This window comes from Ovis aries, chromosome 12 (assembly GCF_016772045.2).
Source record: "Ovis aries strain OAR_USU_Benz2616 breed Rambouillet chromosome 12, ARS-UI_Ramb_v3.0, whole genome shotgun sequence".
In the NCBI taxonomy this organism is placed as follows: domain Eukaryota; kingdom Metazoa; phylum Chordata; class Mammalia; order Artiodactyla; family Bovidae; genus Ovis; species Ovis aries.
This window is the reverse complement of record NC_056065.1, coordinates 63,023,641-63,036,351: the sequence shown is the minus strand read 5'-3', so window position 1 is coordinate 63,036,351 and position 12,711 is coordinate 63,023,641. Positions and strand designations below refer to the sequence as shown.

General features: G+C 38.9%; 1 protein-coding gene across 1 annotated transcript in view; it reads right to left on the bottom strand.

The window, feature by feature from the left end:
• Window positions 1-12,711, bottom strand: part of RGSL1 (regulator of G protein signaling like 1) — a 66,585-nt gene that overhangs the window by 17,266 nt on the left and 36,608 nt on the right. The window contains exons 12-16 of the mRNA XM_060395964.1: window positions 9,501-9,694; window positions 6,968-7,085; window positions 6,451-6,565; window positions 3,899-4,025; window positions 2,116-2,287 (exon numbers count right to left, since the gene is read on the bottom strand). Of these exons, the coding sequence (XP_060251947.1) occupies window positions 2,116-2,287; window positions 3,899-4,025; window positions 6,451-6,565; window positions 6,968-7,085; window positions 9,501-9,694 (726 nt within the window). The remainder of the gene's footprint in view (window positions 1-2,115; window positions 2,288-3,898; window positions 4,026-6,450; window positions 6,566-6,967; window positions 7,086-9,500; window positions 9,695-12,711) is intronic.

The window sequence follows — 12,711 nt, the reverse complement described above, 5'->3', positions numbered from 1 at the left end:
GTTCCAGGAGCAGTGAACACAGTAACCAATATCCTGCTTTCCAGGAGCTCATAATCAGTGAGAGGAAGAAGACACATTTAAGTAAACAGATGGATAATTCAATAGGCAGTAGAATGCTAAGGAGACAACAAAAGGGGATGAGTGATAGGAAAGGGGGTGGGCACTGAGACTTGTACAATGAAAAAGAAAGAGACAGTCATCTGTAGATCCGAGGGCAGGGGCTTCTTCTCACCAAGAGGGCAGGAGTGCAAAGGCTCTGAGGCAGGCACCATCTTGGGAGGGCACTGGTAGGACAGAGCAGAGGCCCTCCTTGCTGGAGCGTGGGGCGAGTGGCGGGTAGCGTGAGGTAACCTCCCAGATAGAGACAGGCTCTGTTCATCAAGGCTCTTTAGGCAGTGAGAGGATATCTGGACTTCCTCCCAGTGGGAATGGGAAGCTGCTGGCACGCTTTAAACAGGAGAGTGATATAATCGGTCTACACTGAGAAAAGGCTGCTCTGGTTGCTGTGTGGACAAGTTTGTAGACAGCAAGTGAGAAAGCCGAGAGGATGGTGGCAGGACTTGGAGCACCAGGGAGGGCTGTTCACGCTGGTATTATTTTTCTGCCCCTCACTTGCCTCCCCTTTGAACACTTAAAAACAAAACAAAAACCTCACTAACCACTACTCATCCTTCAAAGTTCAGCTTAGGTGTCTCCCAAGAAACCACTCCTAAGCACTCAGTTGTCTAAATGTACTTCCTGGGCTTGATGTGACAACTGTTATCCTACTTCTTAACTTCTATTTGTGTTTTTTTGTCTGCCATCCCATTAGTTGGTGGGGTCTTGGAGAACAGAGAACATGCCTTAGCAGATTTTTTTACATTTGCAATGCTAAATTCAGTGCTTAAGAAATAATAAACAATCAATAAATATATGTGGAACTGAGCCAAACCCTTCCTTGGGGTACCAGTGGGAGATCTCTTAACCAAACACCCCTAACTGGTGTGCTGAGTTACCAGGTAGGTGCCATGCACGTCTAAAGAACACACTGCCTGATACTGATGGCACACCCACCATACACACTGCTGGGACATTTTCATGAACTCTCACTTTTCTGTAACTAACTGAGGCAAATAGTTACAGAGAGCTATTCATATCTCTTCCCAAATATTTTTGCCTGTTGTTACTTTAATTTGTAATTTATGAAAATTAACAAACTATGAACATGAAAAGAAAAGGAATTTGTTGTTTTTGTGAAAACAAATTTGAATGCTTTGGGATGTTCCAATAAAGGCAAGTTTCCATTAAAAAAATTGCTATTGGGACTTCCCTGAGGCCCAATGGCAAAGACTACCCACTTCCAATGCAGTGGATGAGGGTTCAGTCCCTGGTGGGGGAACTAAGATCCCACATGATAACATAAATTTAAAAAACTGTATTAAAAAATGGCTAATGAGATCAGCTAGACTCCAATTTTTAAAAATTAAAAAATTTAAAATTACTACTGAGTTAAATAGTTGTGGAAGGCAATTTTAAATGTTGAAAAAACAAGTATAAAAATCCAGAAGGATTAAATTGCTTTGCAGTAACTATAGTTTCTCCCTCCACTACAGAAGAGAAAAATTAGAAATAGTAGATCATATTTTGGGTATGGTTTACACAAGAAAAATATGTAGACCTCCAATTAGTGGAATGGTTTTGGCTTTACTTCAAGTTTTACAGGTAAATTTACATGAATATGTTTTAACTTAAAAATTTATCTGCTTAATGTCATACATTCACACACACGCATTTTACCGTTGTACTTCCTTGCTTTAATGAAAGAACTATTGGTCCAGTTACGCAACATAAGTGGACATCTATCATATTAACAAATAGTAGGAAAAAAGTGCTCCACTTTCTGGGTATAAATAAGTGCATTTCAACACTGGGGACTGCAGAATATGGAGGAGCTTTTAAGATTGAGAGGAAAGAATGGTGGGCATGGATTCAGGGACATTTCACAGGGGGATTTTCAGGTGGAGACTGCTGCCTGGCAGAGCTGAAGTCCTTGTGTCACTTCCAGGCCACTGCAGCCTTTGCTGGGAGGAACTAAGTGTGGAAAGCCGTGAGGGGAAGGAGAAATAGGAAACTTACTTTTCCATTTCAGAAAAGAAATAGAAATCATTGACGGCGTAGTTGATGATGATAATCCTGTTACCAAATACCCGGCGCTTCATAAGGACTACGTCTCCATTTTCATGATCTGTGCTCCGGACACTGGGATTTGGCATTGGGCGTCCTGATGTGTTTGGGGCTGTGGAGAAATCTGAGAGAGGGGGAGAGGGAGGAAGGGAGAGAGAAAGAGAGAAAGAAGAGAGAGAGAGAGAGAGAGAGAGAGAGAGGAATTAACATTTATCAATGGGATCATTCATCACAATTCTATAAAAAAAGCAAGAATACTGACTAAACCTTTTATGTGTGCATGCTGTGTGTTAGGAGTGGGTTGCCAGGCCCTCCTCCAGGGGATCTTCTCCATCCAAGGATCACACCCATGTCTCTTACATCTCCTGCATTGGCAGGTGGGTTCTTCACCACTAATGCCACCTGGGAAGCCCCTACCCTTTTACAGCACTTACTATTGCCAAGAATAGTTCTAAGAGGCCTTACATGTATTAACTCATTTAATTCTCACAATAACACAATTATTATTTCCATGCTACAGATGAGGCACAGTCACTTACACAGGATCCTCCAGTTAGAAAGTGACAGATTCAAATCTAGGCAATCTGGCTCCAATATCTGTGACTCTCGTTTTCTGTCTTGCCCTAAAAATGGGATGCCATAAGGGCAGATCTTATGCTGCAAATTCATTACTGTATCTCCAGCACCTGGAAAAGTGCTGGCCACACTGTGGATGCTCAAAAAGTGCACTGAATGAACAAATGAACTAACGAATGAGGTAGTTGAGTATATCTATACAAATAACATGAGGAAGTAGTTTTGTAACATGTGAGAATTCAAAGTTCTCAAGACTGATCATTACCCCTGTCTTTTCTGGCTTCTGAAATAGAATGCACTGGGCTCACATCCTCACTATGTGGAACTAGGCTTGCCTTCATACCCAGGACCTGGAGTTCTTGCTAGACCCCAGGCTAATGCAAGCATTGAAAGCAAACAGGACCCTGCAGGGCCTTCCCAGGGACAGACACCTCTACCCGCCAGCACCCCCCCCCTCCACCGCCCCATATCCCCTGCCTCTTGTTTGTAGAAAAGCTTTAGCCTTCTGTGCCTTCTCTGAGTTCCAAAGGACAAATTGAATCAGAGAAGTGAGAAAATGCGGCAACAACTAAGGAAAAGTGTCAAGCAAGACAATAGTGGTTATCGTTAGTTTATCCAACCAAGGACATTTGGTTCCTCTTCAAAGGCTATAGATAATAATCTACGTGAGCCATATCCTTGAGTTGTTTTATGGACACTAAAACCCCAATCAGGTGAAAGAAGTTAATTGCATGCTGACCACCAGCATGTAGATCCCAGACCAATTTGAACTAGAAGGTCAATGAGGTTGACTCCCAATTATCTCACTACCAACCAATCAGAGGAATGTCAATGAGCTGATCAGGTACCCTGCAACCCTCTCGCTCATCTTGCCTGTAAAAATCCTTCCCTAAAAGGCAACAGGAGTTCGAGTCTTTTGAGCATGAGCTGCCCATGCTCCTTGTTTGGCTCTGTGTTGGATGCCTTGCAAAAAATGCTATACCTTTCTTCACCACAACTCAGTGTTAGAAGACTGGCTGTTCTGCAGGTAAGTGAGTGAACCCAGGTGTGGTTCTGCAAGAGTATGACGTAAAGCAATAAGCTCTGTAGCTTCTTACCTGGGTTAACCCTGTAGCTAAAATATCAACAGGGAAGAGAAATAAATAGGGAAGTGACTTACTTTCCTTGCTGTGTACTTCCAGGTGAAGATAGTCTTCAAGTTCCTGGCGTTTATGGGGATGAGACATAAACCTGCGGTAATTACAAAAGCTCCTAATAAAGCTGATCATCTTCAGCCAACCTCTCTTCTGGGGAAAGAGAAAGGAGAGTCACATATTCATTAGCATAGCCTGCTGTTCACTGAATCTACTATGTGCCGGAAACTTGATATTCATTACATTGAATCCTCACATCTCCTTTAAAAAGAGTAAGTTTTAGCTTCAATTTAAAAGTAAGGAAGCTCAGGTCAAAGAACTTATATAACCTTCCCCAGAATAAGCCAAAATCACCCAGGCATGGTTGAGGCCACTGACAATGTTCTTTCTACCATAGTCTTCCTACAGTGAAGATTTGAGATGCCATGAATGGGAGAGGGCATGTGAGAGCTAAAAACAGAGAGACAGAGGACAGAGATAAGCATGACTCACAGGAAGGGGAATAATAGCTCAAGCAGATTTTGAAATGTTGAAGAAATAAGGAAATGAGTAAATCATTTCTAAGCATTATAAAAGAAAAATATAACTACACATGCACACACTCATACACTGCCCCCCCCCCAACACACAGGGACACTTTAAAAATGCATGTTACATTTCTTCACCTATTTCTTAACAGATTACCAGTGACAATTCTCTAGTTTATTTACCCCTTGATAAGCTGATATTCAGAGCCAGAAAGAATCTTGATTAACTAGTTCAGTTGTCTCATTTCATAGAGAGGAAACTTCAATGTAAGCCTGGCTTTAGAGAGCCAGTGAATGAATGAATTTTAGTCGCTAATTTGTGTCTGACTCTTTTATGACCCCATGGACTGTAGCCTGCCAAGTTCCTCTGTCCATAGGATTTCCCAGGCATGAATACTGGAGTGGGTTGCCATTTCCTTCTCCAGGGTACCTTCCTGGAGTTCCCTCCAGGGATCAAACCCGCAGTCTTCTGCAGGCGGATTCCTTAATGCTGAGCTACCTGGGAAGCCCATAGAGAGTCAGTGGCAAAGCATATAAACTACTGGATTTAGCGTCAGAAGTTTTGAGTCTGGAGCCTATCTTTACCTTAATTGGGTAATTTGGGTCAACTTCCTTAATGTATGTCTCAATGTCTCCATGTGAAAGATAGAAACAATAGCCTTCAGGGTTACGGTGAAGGTTAGTCATAATACATGTATATCACTATGTGCAGTGCTCAGCACAAAGCGGGAACTAAGTACATGCTGAATCCTTTTTACACCTTCTTAACTAACAGCAACTGAAAGACCTGAATTAAAACTCAGCATCCTGGTGTTGGATGCAGTATTCTTTTCACTCTCGCAAATGATCATTCATGGTACCCTGACATAGAGTTGAGTTGATCCACATATGGAGGAAATAAAAAGGTGAAAGAAGGGAGCAGCATGTTATCATACCTGGGGTTCGGCATCAGTGGGCATAGGCATTATTTTTTCACTATTCTAATATAATTGTTTTTATTTCACCCAGTGGGTATATAATTTGATATAGTTGTGATTATAATACATATATGATTTGGAGTTCTGTTGGATTAAAAATTTCTTTGTCACATCTTTTTTTAAAAAAATTGAATGAAAATTTCTTTAAACTGTACTCTACAATTTTCAAAAACTTCATACATATGATTTCATATAGTCCCATAATAACTCTTCCTTCCTGACCCTTATCTTGTCCCTCCCTACCTCTCTCTCCTCACTGGTAACCATAAATTCTTCCCTATATCTGTGAGCGTCATAGGCATTCTTTCCCGAGATTCTCTGGCATGATCTTTAGTGTCAAATAGAGTTGGGTGCAAATCGTTCCGATGACCAGTTCTACCACACGTTGATCAAGTGATTGTTTAAGAGGAGTATGTACTTTTCCCCTCAAACCCTAAGAAGAGACTTTTCTGAATCATATTCCTGTCTCCTCTTTCTTTCCTTCTTCTGTCCTCCCATGGGAGAAAGCATGAGTTTGAAAATTGATGAGCTTGGAAGCAGGAAAGGGTAGGCTTTGTTCCTTAGCCTCCAGAGTTCTCTCTGGGAGCTGCTGGTCTGCAGACACCTGTGTTCAGACCGACCTTTTGTCATACAGTAGGGAGCTCACCCAGCTAAGTGGGGGTCTAACTGTTCCTCTTTGTTAGTGACTGGACATGTAAGTAAGTAAGGGTACAGAGAGGATTATTAAACCCACTTGACTTCACAGTCAATCCATGTCCCCCAAATCAGCTTTCAGTAGTTAGAAACAAACAAACAAACTGACATTTTGATCTCCATATGACCAGCCTCTGTGCCTGTCATTCAACTGGTTCTAATCACAAATAGTGAAGACAGGGGTTTCTTGAAATTCCCTCTGTAACGATTGCTCTGAGCCTCAAATTCTTCAGTTGTAAATGGGGATTTGAAAACCTATCCCAAAGAGTAGCTGCTTTGATGAATAAATAAGCTAACAGGGAAACTTTTCTGTGTGGTTGGCAACGCCTAGGCAGTGGTTTCCTGGTCCTCAGGCTTGTCTTTGCTATCTTCCCCACTGACCTGGGATTTGTGCAGGTAAACTGCTGTCTTTGAGGGCTTCTTGGGTGAAGCTATTGGTATTTCAGCTTCCTTCTCCAAGGGATGAGGTGGAAACAGTTCTTGGTAATCTTTAAACCTGCCAGCAGGAGACCAGGAATATTAAAGAATGCAAAAACATGGTAGATAAAAGATAACAGTCCAAGCAAACCTCTCTCAGCTTTTGGAGGAAGGGGAGTTTGGTGAATGATGAGATATTCAAAAACACTCCTCTAACCATTCCAATTCTTTGCTCACGTCAGTCTGTTCTTCCTGACCAATACTGTAGTGTTCCTTGCTCAGGGAGGTGAACAGAAACGTGTGTGTGTGTGTGTGTGTGTGTGTGCAGGTAGGCAGGTAAGAGGGTTCAGGGCAAGTTCAACTTTTATTTTGTAGGGACACTCTGGCAGTGAACCATGAGAGTAGACTCTGAGACTAATGTGACTTTCAGAAGTCAATGAGCAGCTTCAGAGAATCACTGCCTTCACCCAGCAACACTCACCACTTTTCTTCCAGAGATCTCATGACATAGCCCTGGAGCATTAACAATGTTGTTGTGCTGACATGATGCATGAGAGAGACTTCCTTGATAATAGGGGCATTACACTGCAGCATTTGTTCTAAAAAATGCAAGAGAGAAGAAAAGTCATCGTTTTCTTATGTACCATTTCTGAGGTGGCTACGATTTTTTTCATCCAAAAGCCTTACGGTTCCTTGTTCTCAATCTGGCCAGATTTAGCTCTCCACAATTTGTTTGAAAATCTCAAAAGTACATTTGGAATGCTATGTGTATGCGTATTTGTAGAGCAAATACTTCCTGGTTTAGTCCATTCCAAATTTCAAAGATAAGTGTTTAAGGGGAAAGCAATGTTTAAAGGACTCCATTTCTGCAGCTAGTTTGAAGTTTTCAGTTAAGGAAGAGAATAGAGGAATAAAAGATTAAAGTTAAGTGGCTGAGGCAGATGGGAAATCCAAGGTTACCAATAAATCTTCTAAGGGCAATATGATTCTCCAGGAGTTCAAAGACTACTGTGTTCATTAAAAAAGATTTAAAAGCTTATTAAGGACAATATCTGCATATTCTTCTTTCTCTTCTAGCTCATTCAAAATGATGCACAAAACTTAATATCCTGAGACTCAACAAATAAATATTACTTACAAGTAAAGACTTGCCCATTTTAGCTTCTCTGGTGGCTCAGATGGTAAAGTGTCTGCCTGCAATGTGGGAGACCTGGGTTCGATCCCTGGGTTGGGAAGATTCCCTGGAGAAGGAAATGGCAACCCACTCCAGTACTCTTGCCTGGAAAATTTCATGGACAGAGGAGCCTGGTAGGCTACAGTCCATGGGGTTGCAAAGAGTCAGACATGACTGAGCAACTTCACAAGTAAAGATCTGCCCATTTTACTGCTTTTTCTTCTTTCATAATTTATAACCTTATCTTGGTTTAACACAAGCTAAATACACACAAGCCTATCTGTTCATCTGTGTCAAAACAGGAGGCTTCTTCATTGCTTTACAATAAGATTTGTTTACCTCCAGGATGGGATCATGCTCACCCCTTTTTGTTTTCCTCTAGAATTATAGGTCAGTACTTTAACTGCAGTTTCTGCTTCTGGACAAGATGAATTTACATGGATCAGATTTACCCTCCTGCCTTAGGCAAGAAAATAAGACAAAACTTATGCAACAAAGATTTTCAGGGAGACAGTTCTCTTTCTCAGCACCTTTCAGTACCCTTTACATCCCACAGATGGTGGACACTCTAGCTTTGCATCCTGCTAACACGTGATTTTGGATTTAACTCCAGTCTACTTATGTAAAGGATCAAATGACTGGAGTTTGAATTCAAGTTTCACTAATTGGACAAGTTAGTTAACTTCTCCATGTTTTACTTTCCTCATTAGAAAAATGGAGTTATTTATCCATACCTTCTAAGTTATTTATACCTATCTCTTAAGGATTAAATTAAATCCTACCTTCAGGGTTGAGAGGATATATTTCACATACAAGTCTCTTCTTTTACTTGTGGTATTATACTTTAGATTTGTTATTATTATTTTAGTTTTTCTATAGCAATTTTCCTACTTATAAAAAACTAAATACTAACACATGTTAAGAATTTAAATAAAACTCCTGCGTCAAGCACATTCTGATTGTAACCCACTATCCATTCTGTCTTATCAATATTATACTTCAGCATGGTTACATATAAAAGAACAACAATGCATGTAGTTTTTGGGGGCCTATGTGTCTTTCTTTCAGTTTTATCTTTAAGAAAAAGAATGATAGATTTGATTTATTTTTTCTTCTTTGAAACACTGCATGTTATCACTTATATGTGGAATCTAAAAAATAAAAGAAAAATGAATATAACAGAACATAAACAGACTCACAGATATAGAGAATAAGCTAGTGGTTATCAGTGGGAAGAGGGGAGGGAGGTGGCACAACATAGGAGGAGGGGATGAAGAGATATGAACTATGTATAAGATAAATAAGATATAAGGATACGTTGTTGGATAAAGAAATGGCAACCCACTCTAGTAATCTTGCCTGGAAAAATTGCATGGACAGAGAAGCCTGGTGGGCTAGTGTTCATGGGGTTGCAAGAGTCGGACATGACTTTGTGACTTCACCACCACCACTAAGGATGTATTATATAGCACAGGGACTATAGTCTTTGTATAACATATAACTTTATATAATATAATATATATTATTTATATATAAATATATAACTTTATATAATATATATTATTATATAATATAGTAATTTATAATAACTTTAAGTGGATTATATGCTATAAAAATACTGAATCACTATGCCCTATATCTGAGACAAATCTAATGGAAATTAACTAAACTTCAGCTTTTAAAAGTGGATTTATTATTATTCTCTGCTTTCACCATCTTCAGCTTTGTCTCAATACTGCCCCCTGCTCTGTTCTGCTTTCTCAGGGAGAGAGCAGTCTCTTCCCCAAACCTAAGATTCTCAAGGGTAAAGGAAACAAATTCAGGAGAGGAGAATGCATACCAGGAGAGTGTTTGCCGTGGAAGAAAGTCTTGATTACGTTTTCAAAGAGAGACCTATAAATCTTTTCATTTGTCTCAACGCTGATCTTCTGTATGGCTACCAGGAACTGCAGTGGGGTTTCAGCCCTCCGTTCTCTGAGGAACTCCCTGAAGAACTCCAAGTGCTGCGTGTTTAGGAGGACTTCTGTCAAGTTTCTGGAAAACAAAAAAGCATCATTGGCGAAGAGAAAGAGACGGTGACCCTGGATTCTGCTCCAATTAGGAAATGGGGAAGGGCCTCTCCTAGACTTCAGGGCTTCGAACTGTGATTGAAGAGCAGAGTGGATAAAGTGGTTACTCTTATTTCCTAGAGATTAACTTAATGTATAATATATATGATATAATATATTATAATTATATAATATAATAAGTAATGATATAAATTACTTATTTCCTAGAGATTAACTTAATGTACCCATCCTAAGCTTGGTCTAATCATTTGACAACCCCAATGGAAGAAGAGAAGGAATATTTTAAAGGGGGCTTTTTTTTTTTCCCAAGGAAAACTTCTTCCATTATGGATTCATTGGCAGTCATTTCAGCAAGACAGAGCATGAGTGACCAGCAGTCGCTATAGATCAATATTTCTAAATTTCCACTGCTGATTTCTTCTTTCACTGTTTCTTGTGTACAGGTGTTGCCCTAATGTTTCAACTCAATTCTCTTGACTCTTGCCTTATGATTTTTTTCTGCTAGGTAATCTCTACATCCTCTGTGGTTTCAGTTTTCATTGATATGAGGAAGTGATTCACTGTTACGGTGAAGCTATATCTCTAGTTTCTGTGAACTCCACTTCACAATTTCAGCTGCCCATTGAACCTTATCTTTATGTCATTAGTCATTGGTAGAACCTCTCCATACAAATTCACAAGTTGTCCAACTTGTTCTTCTCCTATTAAATACTTGTCTTGTTAAGAATGATGTTAGCTATAGGTTTTTTTCTTTTTATTTATTTAATTGAAGGATGCTTGCTTTACAATATTGGTTTGATTTCTCTCATTCATCAACATGAATTAGCCATGAATTAGGCTCCTCTGTGTATGGGATTCTCCCAGCAAGAACACTGGAGTAGTTGTCATTTCCTTCTCCAGGGGATCTTACGAAGCCAGGGATCAACCCCGGGGTTTCCTGCAACTCGTGCCTTGGCAGACAGATGCTTTTACCAGTGAGCCATGTGGGAAGCCCATGAATTAGCCACAGGTGTACATATGATCTTTCCCTCTTGAACCTCCCTCACATTTCCCACCCTTTCCCACCCCTTCAGGTTGTTACAGAGCCCCAGTTTGAGTTCCCTGAGTCAAACAGCAAATTTCCCTTGGCTATCTATTCAATATATGGTAATGTATATGCTTTCCTGCTACTCTCTCCATTCATCTCACCCGCTCATAAATGTACTTTTAAAGGATGAGATGATTCCCTTCTAAGTTTATTGAGAATTTTTATTATAAATGGATGCTAGATTTTATAAAATGCTTTTAATGCATCAATCAAGATACTTGTGTGAAGTTTTTTCCCTTATTTTATTAACATGATGCATCATATTAATTTATTTTCAGATGCATTATTTGCATTCCTGGAATAAATCTCACTTGGTTATGGTATATAATCCTTTTTAAATGTGGTTGAATTTGGTTTGCTAATATTTTATTGAGGATTTTCATACCTAGGTTTGAGAGCGTTATTGGTCTGTAGTTTTCTTATGATAATTTTGTTTGGCTTTGGGATCAGGATAATACTTGCTGGCCTCATAAACATATTAGAGGCCTTTTTCCTCTATTTCCTCAAAGAGTTTGTAGACTATTGATAGCATTTATTCTTTAAATATTTCATAGCTTTCTCCAGTCTAGACTTTTATCTGTGAGATTTTAAATTATTAATCCAATTTCTTCTCTTGATATAGAGATTTACTCACATTTTCTATTTCTTGAGTCAGTTTCAGAAATTTGGGTATTTCTAGAAATTTCTCTATTTCCTCTAATTGTCATTGTCATACTCCTTGCATTTTCTTACAAACAAGTTAGTTTCTTTAGGGTCAGTGGTTCTCTCTTCTGGTCCAGGTTTTGGAAATCTGTGTCATCTCACTTTTTCCCTTTTGTCAGTATAGTTAATGGTTTATCAATTTTGTTAATCTTTACAAAAAACTTATTTGTGCTTGGATTGTCTCATTTTTCTTCTCTTCATATTATTGATTTCCACTCGTTTATTATTTACTTCCTTCTACTTCCCCCCAGTTTAGTCTGAATATATCATCCCACCACCTTTAGTCTCCATTTTTTTTTAATTGAAGTATGGCTGATTTATAATATTATATTAGTTTCAGATATATAATATAGTATTCACAGACTTGAAAATACTAAATTTTCAAATAGACTTGAAAATCTGTTAAAACATAGAATACACAGGGTGAAGGGACATAAAACATAATAGTAGAAAGCTAGACTGGGGGAATTCCCTGGTAGTCTAGTGGTTAGGATTCCACACTTTCACTGCCAAGGGTGCAGGTTCAATCCCTAGTCAGGGAATTAAGTTCCCACAGCTGCATGGAGTGATTAAAAAAAAAAAAAAAAAAAAAAAGAAGAAGAAGAAAGAGAGAGAGAAAAGGAAAAGAAAAGACTTATTTTATATTCAACTAAACTAGGAACTACATATTTCTGTAGACATAGTGGAGAGTGGTGAACAGTAAACTGGAACAGCAAAAGGAATAAATGATTGAATTTCAGGGAATAATTCCAGTTCCTTAAAATAAATAAATGATTGAACTTCAGGGAATAATTTTAGTTCCTTGAAGAGGAGGAAGCTCCATCTAGAGAATTTAGAAGAGACAGAGGACTTATAATCCTCAATGAACATTCTCAGTAACTGAAAACATACTTCTGGAAGCTTTCTCTGTACAAAATATTCTACCAGTGACAGTGACTAACAAATTTGTATATGCTAATATATCTCTATCATCTATAAGAGAACTTTTCATACAGCCAGTCATTAATAGATAATACTAAATTAAAAATAAGTGCCTGAATGAATGACATGCATAAGAAAATTATCATCAAGTTGAAAAGGTGGAAAACATACTTAAAAAATTAAAAACTAGTAAAAAATAGAACATGGTAAGTTCTTGTATTTTAAAGGTTTATTACTTCAGAGGAGGTGGAAGTCATAGCAGATGTACAACT